Source organism: Mytilus trossulus, chromosome 1, assembly GCF_036588685.1.
Source record: "Mytilus trossulus isolate FHL-02 chromosome 1, PNRI_Mtr1.1.1.hap1, whole genome shotgun sequence".
NCBI lineage: Eukaryota > Metazoa > Mollusca > Bivalvia > Mytilida > Mytilidae > Mytilus > Mytilus trossulus.
In genome coordinates this window covers 111,019,876-111,034,438 of record NC_086373.1, presented here as the reverse complement: position 1 = coordinate 111,034,438, position 14,563 = coordinate 111,019,876, and the positions used below count along the sequence as shown (strand labels likewise).

At 33.3% G+C, this 14,563-nt stretch overlaps 1 protein-coding gene across 1 annotated transcript; it reads left to right on the top strand.

Annotated features, from left to right (window-relative positions):
- The first annotated feature begins 921 nt into the window (after window positions 1-921).
- On the top strand, window positions 922-14,264 carry LOC134705918 (hemicentin-1-like). The gene is made up of 11 exons (XM_063564636.1): window positions 922-1,057; window positions 1,211-1,510; window positions 2,330-2,626; window positions 5,477-5,776; window positions 6,567-6,872; window positions 7,353-7,607; window positions 10,912-11,199; window positions 11,696-11,818; window positions 12,425-12,575; window positions 13,824-13,889; window positions 14,048-14,264. Exons 1-11 carry the CDS (start codon window positions 922-924, stop codon window positions 14,262-14,264), a joined length of 2,439 nt encoding a protein of 812 aa, XP_063420706.1.
- The last annotated feature ends 299 nt before the right edge of the window (window positions 14,265-14,563 follow it).

Sequence of the window (14,563 nt, the reverse complement as noted above, 5' to 3'; positions counted from 1 at the left end):
TTTGAAAAAACATGATAAACCCCGCCGCATTTTGCGCCTGTCTCAAGTCAGGAGCCTCTGGCCTTTGTTAGTCTTGTATGATTTTTAATTTTATTTTCTTGTGTATATTTTGGAGTTTATTATGACGTCCATTATCGCTTCTGTTAAGGGGCCAGTTGAAGCACATCACCGGGTGCGGGAGTTTCTCGCTGCATTGAAGACTCATTGATGGCCTTCAGTTGTTGTCTGCTCTTTGGTCGGATTTTTGTCTCTTTGACACATTCCCCATTTCCATTCTCATATTTGTTGTCAGAGCAAATCCAACTTATACAACCGTTTACTTGCGAAATATATAGAATGGAGTTACTATAGATATGAATGTAGTTAACAGTAACAACAAGTATAGAGGTTCAACAGTCAGTAACCCGTCTCTACAGATAAATAACGTTGATTTCAATGACGACGGACATTATGTTTGCTTTGCTTACAACAGTATTGGTACCGGACAAAGTACGCAAACTTTCCTCGATGTATTTGGAGGTGAATTACCAATGCATTCATGGAACAATATAGTTCTTTGTGCTAGATCATTGTTTCACTTTTTTAATATTACAATTGATTTGGAAATCAATGTACAATATGTAAACTTTCTTTACCGACAATATTCATACAATTTTAAAACAAGTTTAGTATTGTGTATGTATGAACGGCAATTAAATAATTGAAGAAAAATTTGAACCGTGTGTCTCTAGTAACATTATATCTTTTTATTTGTCAGATATTCCCGTTGTTACTATACCTTCCAACGTCTATTCGGTATTGCTTAGCGGTTCAATCACAATACAATGTACAGTTTCCTCTAACCCATCCCATACCTCTGTCACGTGGCAAAGAACCGTTAACGGTGTACTCACTACAGTAACAGTTGATGGATCCAGAATAATGGGTAGCTCTGTCAGTTCACCATCTCTCACCATCAGTTATGCTGTATCTGGTGACGAAGGCTATTATATCTGTACTGCAACTAATATTGTTGGAACCGGAACCAGTCAACAGACATTCCTAGATGTCACAGGGAGTAAGGATTTATGTGTGTTTTGTTGTGTTGTGTATTTGTTTTTGTGTATTTGTCATCAATGCAAATATCTGTTCCAGTTTAATTATCTTATATAATTTATATTCTTATTTACCCAGAGAATATTAATAGAAACTCAATATATTTGTTTTTCAGACATCCCTATAGTTAATGTTGGTCAGAATCTGTACTCTGGTAGCTTCGGACAAACTGTTACAATGGTATGTACAGTACAAGCTAATCCAACAGAAACCAGTGTTTACTGGAGAAAAATTATAAACGGGCAAATGACAAATACAGATATGAACAATGTGCGATATACAGGTTCGACTGTAGGTTCGCCATCACTTACCATTACTGCCTTGGAGTTATCCGATGAGGGATACTTCCAATGTAATGCTCAGAATAGTGTGGGTACTGGTAGTAGTCAACAAACATTTTTAGATGTGATTGGAAGTAAGATATTGTTGTGTCATGTTAACTTTTTTTTAATTTATTTTGAACTATCAGTGTTATGTAGAGATTTCTAATGTGTGAGTGTTATGTCCTGGAGTTTAACTGTATAAGTAAATTCCTATGTATATCTGCTCGTTTTATTCTGAAAAGGTATTTTTATTCCTCATTTAACAGCAAAAGTCAACTGAGTTACCACATGGCTTTTAACGAAAGCAAACTATACAATCGATAGGCTAAGCTTGAAACCTCTTCATTTCTATAAAAAAAACTATCTGACAAGCGTTAAACATATTTGTGTTTACTTGAACAATATGACAAGATTTACATTACTAGTACTCTATACTGTTGATTCATTATTATTCGTTGAATACCAATTTTTGTAAGATCCTCTATCAAAAGATACGTGTATATATATGTGCATACAGCTGTTCATATGAATAGTTCTATTAACTAAATCATCACTTGAAACTGAGTATATGGTTTCATTATGATATGCACCTTATAAATGTTTAAGATATGTATAATGTATATATATATATATTCATCTGAGACAGAATAAAATAAAACTCTAGCATAAATTGTGATGCATGCTAGGGTCACTAATTCGAATCATGTCCAAAAATATATATGAAATAAAAGTAGCTATTCAATGTTAGAATAATACAAACCCTTTCTGAAACTATAAAATATATAGCAAAAAATATTGACAAAAATCGGAGGAATTAAAAAAGATAGGACAATGGGTGAGATGACTTCGTTATAAAATTGTTCAATGACAACAGATATACTAAATTAACAATTTTGTTCTATTCTAATCAGATATACCTGTTGTTACTACGCCTACAGCATCATATACAATCTATATAGGCGATCTTGTTACCTTAACATGTACCGTGACAGCTTACCCACAACACACTAGCGTATACTGGCAGTATATATCTAGTGGTTCATCTACAAATGTGAACATTGGTGGAAGATTCAGCGGATCATCCATCAGCTCCCCATCTCTGACAATATCCAATGCACAGTTATCAGACCAGGGAACATATGTGTGCTATGCTACAAACAGCATAGGAACAGGACAAAGTACCCAGGTTGTAATGGTTGTTACTGGCAGTATGTATAAACTTATTCAACATTATTTTTTTTTTAATTGCTCACATCCATAAAAAGTGAGTGACATCCTGACCTAAACATAGTTTGAATGCATCCATCTATATTTTTTTTTATATATAATGAAAACGAATAAATAAATCTCAATTATGAGCATCATCATTAATAACATAGATACAACAAAGAATAACATTTAAACACTTTTAACTAAAATGAATACTGCACAAGTACCAAAGAATATGCATTCCAAGGGGAGTACTCTAGTGTAAAAATATAAGTACATTATAAGCAGCAAACAAAAATTTCACTCTTATATTCTAAGTAACAAAACTCATGTTTTAATACTAAGCTTTACTTTTTCATACATCAGTGTCTTCAGTACTTAACAACCACATAAACTGAGAATTATTATTTGTAGAATTAGTAATGTTTTTATTTAAACAGTTGTTCCTTCCTTAAATGAGAAAATGTTTGACAATTTAATAAAAAATGTAACTCATCTTCAACCGAATTTATAAAACAGTTCATACACATCCTGTTTTTGGTATAGTGTATATACCGATTTCAATATGAAGTTTATGACTGCTGGTTCTGAACCTTGTCATACTTACTCTTTCATTATCATTTCTTAAAACGGATAAATATTTTGAATTTTAAAATATTCTTAAATAATCTATATGTTCTCAATTTAACACTAGTTTTTAGATGCTGAGACCACTGGTTTTTTTTTATTTACACTGAAGACACTTTCTTAATACTAACACACATTTATTTTTCATAGATTTTGGATTCTTATAAAAATGTGACAACCAACATTCATTCAAATACATTTAATACTACTAAGCCAACATTGTTGGGTATTATTTATCATAGTAATATTTTCAGCTAATGCTTCTGACAGTAAAGGATCTTTAGGTTTATCATTATATAATCTAATCCAGTACTCAACCATTGACATAGTAATATCAATGTATTATGAAAAACGGTCTAGCGCACCATACAATGCCAGTTTACATGTTTTTTATTTACAGCAAAAATCTGCACATATTAAGATTTGTCATTTTGATGCAACATTAAAAATCTAGTCAAATATATTTTCACTGTTATATTTATCATATTTTCTGGTGTCTTATAAGCCAAAAATTTCAGAAGCATACAGTACAACTGGTTTCACAGTATGATCAAATACAAATGTAAAATTTTGAATGTCACAAGGAGTATTTTTAAATATATAAGTCAATTTAGAAAATACCTTCTGACCTCTAAAATTTAGGTCATTGAGGGCACGTTTGAAACTCCCGTTCAAACCAAATAGAACATATAAATATGTATATTGATAAAGAGACTCAATACTCTTGTCGTTTATAAAAAAAATGTGTAGAATTTGGTTGCCCTGTCGTAAAAAAGAAGTATGTAGTAACGATTTTTTTAGCGTTAAAAGGTCAAAGATAAGCATTTGCTAAGTTATAACCTATTTAACATTGTTTTGAAACAATCACCAATGATGAGGAGCTTCTATTCTTAAATGTATTCAAACCACTTTAACACTGGAGACCGTCTTGTAGGTTGTTTTTTGTTTCTCTCTTTTTATAAGCTTATCAATAGGACACAAACGAGCTTTTGGTTATTTGAATTAGGAGGATCTATTGGACGAGAATGTTTGTAAAATAATCAAAGTGCAAACTTTCATCATTTGATTTATTAACGCTAAAACATAATTTCGAAATTAAATTTAAGTCTGAGAAGCTCCTGCGGCTACGTCATCGAATTTTGAAGTTTGATAGATCTGTCAGTTGACGACTTCTAAAGCTTTACGACAGACTTTTCTCGAATCCAAAAAAGTGCTGATACGGACTAAAAATAAATGATTTAAAGTTTTTGATATAATTTGTAACAGAGAATGACAGAATTAAAAATAAAATCTTATACAGTTAAGTCGGCCTCATATCTTGCCTTACATCTAGAAATTGACAATGAGGGTCGGTTGATAACAAAAACTTTACGACAAAAGAGATGATTTCAGCATTCCAATTGTGAATTTTCCATTTCTAAGTAGCAACATTCCAGCAGCACCTGCATACGGGGTATATATCTCCCACTTGATACGATATTCCCGTGCTTGCATTTCCTATCATGATTTTCTTGATAGAGGGTTGCTGCTCAAAAGGAAGCTATTAAACCAAGAGTTCCAAATGGTGAAGTTGAGATCTTCCCTTTACGGAAGCCATCACGAGTTGGTTGACCGTTATGGAATAACCGTTTCACAAATACTATCGGATAAGTTCCTTACGTCGTAACTACAATCCCCTTCCCTTTCATGAATGTAACCTACCGAATTATACTATTTACCGGATTTGTTATCACATACGCAACACGACGGGTGCCACATGTGGAGCAGGATCTGCTTACCTTTCCGGAGCACCTGAGATCACCCCTAGATTTTGATGGGGTTCGTGTTGTTTATTCTTTAGTTTTCTATGTTGTGTCATGTGTACTATTGTTTGAATGGTTGTCTTTTTCACTTTTATCCATGGCGTTGTCAGTTTGTTTTAGATTTATGAGTTTGACTGTCCCTTTGGTATTTGTCGTCCCTCTATTCTTAAACATTTTCCGCATATGGTTAATGTTACTTCACGAGCATACAGTTTCACAGTATTTCTGTAATCCCTGTTTTATAAAGATTTATTATCTTATTATGATTTATGCACCATAGAGAAATAAACAAAATAAAGAAAGACAGATATCTAAAATTGCATTTGCCCCAATTACTTCTGCAATGTAGCTTAGCTTGCAATTTACCGTTATCTGTACAAAGAAAAAGAAAATATCAACATTGATTTTTTTTTCTTTCAGATGTTCCTAGTGTAAACCTCACTCAGACATCTTTCACTGGAAATTATGGAGATACAATTACACTTGGTTGTACTGTATCTGCTAGTCCCGTTGTTACCTCTGTTTACTGGCAGAAAGTTTCGGGAAGTACAACTTCCACTGTAGACATGTCTAACTCCAGATATACAGGATCATCTGTCAGTACACCATCCCTTACCATAACTAACCTCAATAGTAATGATGCAGGAAATTATGTTTGTCTAGCAGCTAATTCTGTTGGAACTGGTCAGAGTATAACAGGACCTTTAACGGTTGTTGGAAGTAAGTATGTATTCAAATAAGTAATCATCATTTCGGTTCTTGTATTGCAATATAAGCAATAGAAATTACGAAGAACGTTACAAAAGTCAAAATAACTTAGATGTTGGCAAATATGGAACTTTGCATCCCTCAATAATGGAAAACACCTATAACACTCATATGTAAAGGACCTATTCGTGGCAAAATATGAAACAATGTTAAAACAGAGTGTTGTAAATCTAAGCTAAAAACTAATTTTTATCCCATGGCTTTTTAATCAGACTTTTTCCTTTCTCTTTTACGGGTTTTTACTAGTTTATGTAGTTTTGTATAAACTTTTAATGCATTTTGTCTGTATACCTTTTTATGATTTTTGCTTGTTTTGCATACTTTGAACCTAGATTGCTATTTTTTTTTTTAATTTGTTGTTTAACAATGATTTTTTTGTATGAACCTTTTATATGATGGTAGGCATTTTTGTTTTATATTTTATGTTAGTACCTGAATCTAACATAGTGTATGTTTTATGTTTGTGTTTTTGTCTTTGATTTGTTTTTATTACCATGCTGAATGTACAGCGCCTTAGAGTAATTTTTATTTTTTATAAAGGGCGCTCTATAAATTTTCCTTATTATTATTATTACTACGAAGGAGATCAGAAGGACAGTCAAACTCAAAAATCGAAATTAAACTACTTACCTGAGCGTCTGGCGCAAATGCAAAATTGCAAAACTGGTATCTATGATGAGCTTATTTGTATTTTTTATTCATGTGATTTTGTTTTATATTTTCTAAATTAATGTTGATTCAGACGTCCCTGTAGTTACACTACGGCAATCAACATCTTCAACAAACATTGGAGATACAATTACACTAGCTTGTGCAGTATCTGCAAACCCAGCACACACTGCTGTTTACTGGACACGGCAGAGCAACAATGGCAATACGGAAACTTTGAACCCTGCTTCTTCTACAAAATATTCTGGATCAACAACACAGTCAGCCTCCCTTACTATTAACAATGTAGACACATCTGATGAAGGCAATTATATATGTCATGCAACTAATGCTTTTGGCACAGGTCAAAGTTCACAGACATTCTTAGATGTAACCGGAAGTAAGTATAAACAGGTGTAGGATGGTCCCCTCCGTAAAACATTCGGTATGCCTTTGGAATTTACAAATATTGTCAAAAGTTTTAATAACAGCCGGGAAACGGACTAACAAATGTGTTGATGTGGCAAAAGCATAGACTCATATCAAAGAAGTAAAGTCTAAGTCCATTATTAAATGAGCAATATAACTTCACACATATGACATTTGAATGACTTAATCTCTTCTGATTATTTCCATTTTTCTAGACCAGGGTTAATAAATAAAACTATGTCTACGCAAAATGGATGCAATTTTTATGTTCTAGTCCAATCATACCGCGTCTATCAGAAGCTATTCAGATAGTTCGACAGCAATTTGTTAAACGTATGATAAGTATTATGCATGTTAGGAGTATTAGATACAGTAGGGCAACTACATCTAGATAAGCAATTAATGGTAGAGACAGTATAAAATGTGTAAACTTTATGTTTGTTTGTTTCAGATGCACCTACATCCATTGCTATTATTCCCAGTCCAATAACTGTAAATGAAGGCCAGACTGTAACAGCTACATGTACAGCCCAAGGAAGTCCAACGATAACATACACCTGGTTTAAGGACAATACCAATACACAGTTGTCCACAGGTTCTGTCCTTCAGATCATATCCTCCACACGGACAGAAGCTGGAACGTACCTATGTAGGGCTACCAACGCCTTTGGCAATGCTGACGCAGCGGTAACTATAGATGTTCAGTGTAAGTATCTTCTAATTCGATTGTTAACTAATCGAACACAAATATCTTTACAACTGTCATTTGGTGATATATATACGAGAATATAATATACTATCTTACCTCCTATACATTTAGAGGAATATGATTGGTTAATAGCGACCTCGTGGAGACCGTTTATATTCAATATTAGGTTAGTAGGGAGGCGGAGCTTTTTCAATACACGGTTAGTAGTGGATTTACAACTTAGGCATTGTTTGATTATCAAAAAGTATTGAAAGATCTGTTTAATATTGTTATATCAAGGTTGTAAAATAGATATTTGTCGTTTACATTAGTTTTTTCTGTGTAGACCATTTGAAGACGGTTCTTAAAATTGAACACTTTTATACAGACATAAGAAGATGTGTTATGATAGCAAATAAAACAACTTTAGTCTAAATTCAACAAATACAGATAGTCGGTAAGATAAATTCGTTACATAGTGTGCTAGTGACCTAATATGATATATACAGGGTAAGTAAATGCCATATGGGGTTCGAGCTTCGCTCTCATCCCATATGGAATTTACTGACCCTGTATATATCATATTAGGTCACTAACACACAATGTAGCTAATACTCTTACCTCCTATACATTTCTAGGAATGTGATTGGTTAAAAGCGTCCTCGTGGATCCGGTGTATATTTGGTATTAGGTTAGAAGGGAGAGGCAGCTTATTTCATATACGGTTAGTAGTGGTGATACGTCCCTTTATATTCTATATTAGGTAAAAAGGAGGCGGGGCTACTTTCATACACGGTTAGTAGTGGTGTTACTACCCTTTATGAAAACAAAACGGTACTGAGAAAAAAATCATATATGTTTCAATGAAATAAATGATTAAGATGTTGGGATCTGTTTTTGTAGGATCTATGGAAGTAGCTAGTTTCTTAATGCTAACATTATCGAAGACTTGCTCATTTTGATAGGTCACTAGTCTAAATTTCGCATGTTAAGATAGTCGGTAAGATAAATTAGTTATATAGTGTGCTAGTGACGTAATACGGTATATATGGGGTCAGTAGATTCCACATATCACCAGCCCAGTAGTCAGCACTTCGGGGGTCATTTTTATAAATTTCCTGTTTCGAAACTTTAAATATTTCGAAAAAATAAGGATTTTTTTATCCCAGGAATAAATTACCTTAGCCGTATTTGACAAAACGTTTTGGAATTTTGGATCCTCAATGTTCTTCAGCTGAGTACTTGTTTGGCGTTATAAGTATTTTGATTGGAGCGTCACTGAAGAGTCGTAGTTTGATGAAACGCGTGTCTGGCGTACGTACTAAATAATAATCATGATACCTTTGATTACTATTTACTGCCGACCTGTTTCTGTCTGCATGGTTACGAGTAACAATTTATGACTAAAATTAGCAAAGATTCACTAAGACAACACCACATATAAACACCTAATAACACTTTTATATATTTAGATGATATATTGACTCCCAACAAAGCGACTTTTCTACGTTCACAAAAGATATGTATACTGCTGGACTGCTTTCAAATAAAACTTATTCTAACAATTAACACTGCAATTTCCTAGGTCTTGATACCATAATTTATGATGTTTCATTTCCTATTTAATTGGTAATATCCATTTTTATATTGACGTTCCTTTGTCGCAATTTTTGAGTGATAATCTATCTCAACTTGTTTGTTTTGTTTCAGTATGTAACAAAGTATTTGAATTTAACGAATTTTAAAATTAATTTTATCATTGGCACATCAACATCGTTTGTTAATATAAATCAAGGAAAAGATATGGTATAACTTAAGTAATTTCACATCCAATCTTTGATTGTAATTTTTTATACAAAACAAACAAATGTCGTAATTCCCATCAAGCTAACCACACATTCAACAGGTGTATTCAGAAACGTTTGGCAGGTAATTGATATGTTATACCGCCATTGGTCCCTCCCTTTTAGTCTTTCATTTATACGTTGTGGCGCTCAGTCTGGAAAAAACTAAAAAACATCGAAATACCTTGAAGTTGACTGTTGCAGTTTCATTGGCGTTATTATGTGGTCAATTAATTTATACGAAAATGGCAGAAGATTAAACGAGACTAATTGAAAGGAGATACAAAGCTTGTAATAGAATCGCGTTGTCAGTTTATTTTCGATCTATGAGTTTGACTGTCCCTCTGGTATCTTTCGTCACTCTTTTATTCTTAATTCGTTCTGCATTAGTTACTTATTGGATGCATATTTCCTATCCATAATTTGCTCCTTATTTGTTATTCTTCTTACATATATAATATTCTTTGCTTTCCAAGTTTTTGTTGTTCTAAATAGTTTGATGCATACTTTGAATACTAATACTCGTTTCAACTATCTGCTGATTAATTCATTCGAATTTTAAACATTTCGTACACCGTAAAACGTCACCGTATTGAAGCCTCAAGAAAAGGAAGTATCCTAAACGCAAAAGTTTGTAATTTTAAGATTGACTATAATCAAATATTTTTTGAAATTTATACAAAACAAAACACAATCGTTTGTATTATCTTAAAGGCCACCAGTCATGCATTCCAATATCACCTTTGCACATAAGCTGCGACACGGGGGCTGTCATTATTGAATAAACTGATTTCACAGGAAACAGTCTGATACATACTATCTTTGTTTTCCTGATTTTCTTTTTATTTCAATTGTAGACGATATCTTTCATCAAAACCTCAGGTCAAATTTTGGAAGAACAAAAATTGTATAACATTATGTAGAAATAGATATAAGAATATTTGGTAGGCTCCTCTGTGGCCGAGTGGTCTGAGAAGTAACTACTGTAATCAATAGTCAGTCGACAATGTGGTTGTGAGTTCGAACCTCACTCTTGCGGGTGCACTCGACTCCAACCTGAATTGCTTAGGATTGCCAGTTTCCCTATCGAAGGTCGGTGGTTTTCTCCGGGCATTCGGCTTCCTCAATCAATTAAAACTGATCACCACGAAATAGACGAAATAAATAGCTTAACAGACGCGTAAAAACAACACAACAACAAAAAATGGTAACAGTGACAATGAGACAACTCTCTATCCAAGTCACAATTTGTAAAATAAAGGGCAACCAACAAAATGCATACTAGTAAAGGTTTAAGGTATATCTTATTATTTTAAAACATTTGTCCAAAACATCAACAACAACTTATCTGATTAATTTATTGTTTTGTTCAAAGATGTCTCAGATGTAACTATCACAAAGCCGTCTCAAGGATTTCGAGAACAGGCTATTACAATACAGTGCTCCTACGTTTTTAATGTGTACGTTTGTCTCCACAGATGTACCAGATGTAACTATCATACAGCCGTCTCAAAGATTTGAAGGACAGGCTGTTACAATACAGTGTTCCTACGTTTCTAACCCTGCAGCTACTAATATTGTATGGAGAAAAGAAAACCAAGACATTACAGTTGATGGTAACAAATACGTCGGTGGTACCTTGTCCAATCCTAGCCTTACAATCACTAACCTAGCTTCTTCTGATCAAGGATTATACAGATGTTCAGTAGTCAACTCTGTGGGACAAGAATATTCATCATCTGTCACTCTTTCCGTTGATGCACCAAGTAAGTGACATTGTTGTTTGAATAAGGCTAAAATACTTCTTAAACTTCAAATATGTTTTTAAATTGTCTGAAATTTGCTTGAAATAGTCTTTAAAAGTATCGACATGATATTTGATTGCATTCAGTATTCTGGTTTTGTTTTGGTACGTTCACGACTGAATAGTGATTAAGTTTGTCTCGTCCCTTTCCTGACAGTCTAGTTTGTATGTTCGTCGCGACACATCCTCGACAGACTCAAATTAAATTTATTATATCAATGTCGTTGTTTAGCGCTTAGCATATGTGTCTTTCGCGTCACCTGTCGACATGACAATCGCCCTTACAATCTTGTATAATCTGTTAAGGTAGTATCAAATTCGTTAATACTTGTTTTGTGTGTGTGTGTGTGTGTGTGTGTGTGTGTGTATCAGCTACTAGTTTTGTTTATTTCTATGATATTTCAGATTATTTGAATATCTGAAACATAAAGGTTTAACATACACTTTTACTTTTGTAGTTTCGGGACCAGCTGCATCATTGAGTGACTCGTCAGAATTGTCTATTGGAGAAATAGTCGCAATCGTCTTATCCATTCTTATTTTGCTATTGTTATTCATCGTTGTATGCTGTTGTTGCAAAGGTAAAGTTTCGTATATGAACGGTCACACTTGATTTAAATTAAAACCAACCACCGAGCGTGCCTGGATGTATCCATATCTACGGAAGTATTTATTTTAGTATTGACGAAGCATAGAATTGTTATTTCTTCTCGTTTGTACTATGAATATGTAACCCAGAACATTATTATGAGAACTAATCGGTTACTTTTAAAGCTATTTTTCCTGCTAACTTGTCAAAATTGCAACTCAGCATCGTACAGAGGAGGATAGATACATATATATGTTATTGTCCCAAAAAAAGCACTATAGATTATGTTAGTTAAGGATCGATCAGTCGAGGAAAACACGAAACTAGTAAATTCAGTTATAGATATTTTCTTAAAATGAAAACTATATGGCATCACTATTTAGAAATCTTTTAACTGCTTTATGATTCTTTTCCACAATATATGTTGTCATAGACACCAAATATCTATTAGTCAAAAGACGACAACAGTAGACAAAGTAGACAATAATCTTATAAATACAATATGTCGAAAACATGCCAATCATCCCGAGTGTAGATTATATTGATAATAACAGATTAGCCCTTATCATTATTTCCATGTATTTATTTATAAATTTAGGTTACTGTGTTCCCTTGTGTGGTGGACAGACAGGCAAGGTTACTCCACAAGAAGATCATGAGAGAGTCCAGAAACAAATGTTCTACAAAGATCCACCTGAATCGGTTTTTTATCTTCATAAATTAAAAATACCAAAATTTTACGAGATTCCGTACGTTAAGTATTATTTTTATCAAAGAATGTAACACATATCAACATTTTCGTTTTTCTTATTACTGTTTTAATAGCGAAACAGGGAATAGCAAAAAACTGCAAAAGGAGCAGTAGTTCTCAGAAACGTTAGGACATCTTTCGGCAAGCAACTATGAAAACAAAAACATAGCGTATGATAGAGACTTGCTGATCACAAGGAAACTATAAAACCAAAAGTTCCAAATGGTGAAGTTGAAACCATGCCTCCGTTAATTTTACGGACAACATCACGAGTTGGTTGACCGTTATGGAATTACCGTTTCAAGGATGATATCGTATATGTTCCGTATGTCGTAACTACAAATCCCTTCCTTTTAAAAGCGTCTTCTTGGTCTTTGGCATCAACAACGAATATGTTTGTGATAATGTTAGTTTATGAAGAACCACTAGCGTTAGCTATAGGCAAATGATATTTCATATGCAATTGTATTATCATACTCATTACCATTGTGAGTATTTGGCCTTGCCCCTCAGTAATGGTCTATTGACTTTGAAACATTTTTTGGTTAACATGCATTAGTTTGTGATAAGTTTGTTTATGGGCAACAAATAGTGGTATATCAACTATGTTTGATAAAGAGCTGTTTTAAATTAAGGCAATAGTAGTATACCGGTGTTTAAATGTCATAAAGTGATTGAAAATAAAAAACAAATCCGGGTTACAAAACAAAAAAGGGACTTACATTGGCACATATCAATTCCTTGTAGGTTTTTTTTTACCCTGTCCGTCCACTCAGTCACATTGTATTGAATTTAAATTTGAAACATTTAGCATGTTTTTTTTTTGTGATTATGTCAATGATATGGAAACAACTATTGCTAGGCTACTGATATTTGGTACACAGTTGTATAAGCAGGGGTACTTTATTTCTTTGGTATATGATTTTGCACTGTATTTTTATGCATTGTCCATTGAATGGATATTTTGCATAACTTACATGCTTAAGTATTGTTATTGTAAATTAATCACTTAATTTATTTAACAAAATAACAAAAGAGACAGACAAGACATACCTCAGTAATATCAAATTTATAAATTGTACTTTTCCGACGCGCTTTTTTTGATTTGCGCATCCTTTCTTTTCTGATATACAGTATCCATCTAACCTTTACTCGAGGTTGTTACTTGAACTCGATTCTAATATTTCAGATGAACATAAAATTCTCCGTAAAAGTGTTGATCCAGGTCGGTTTTGATATATTTCAGGAAACAATCCGATGAATACGATATTACCAAGTACATTTTCCTTACGCCTAGGGATGAAAAAGAGTTGTAAGTAGGATATTTCAATTCTTTCTAATAAATTTCAGTTTAATTTTACTTTCATTTGTTTATTTTTTTGAATTTTTTTTGTACATGCATATCATAAAACTCATCATACGTTCTATTAAAAGACTTGTAGTATTATAGAACTCATTGTGTTGTTACAGGTTGACATTAAATCGTGCCAAAGACAACACGTCTGAATCAACTACAGGAACACTTCAACAATACTATCTGCACGATGTTGAGTATACAAATGATATGGAATTAAAGCCAAAACGACAAAAGGATAGAAGAAGAAGGCATTACGAACGTTTTTACGATGAAGAATTGCGTGATAACGAAATATGTGTAGGAGATAGGAGAGAAATTGTGAGAAGTTAGAGAGACACAGGGACCCGCGATCCAGAGATTCATTTCGTATTGAAGGTCTCAGCTGATACTGATTACGAACAATGCAAAGTAGAAACAAAGACTTTTTGTCAATATTGAAGTTTGGGAGGAGGAATAAATTTCTTAAAATTTTAAGAGTCCAGTACGGAAGCAGGTGTGAGTGGAAACGAGTGATGTAGACAAATGAATGGCTCCTCCTATGATAGTTAATGTATGCCCCCTGGTTAACTGTTGCTACTTCATAACTTTATCAATTCTAAAAAAGGAAATTGTGCTAGTTTAAATAACAG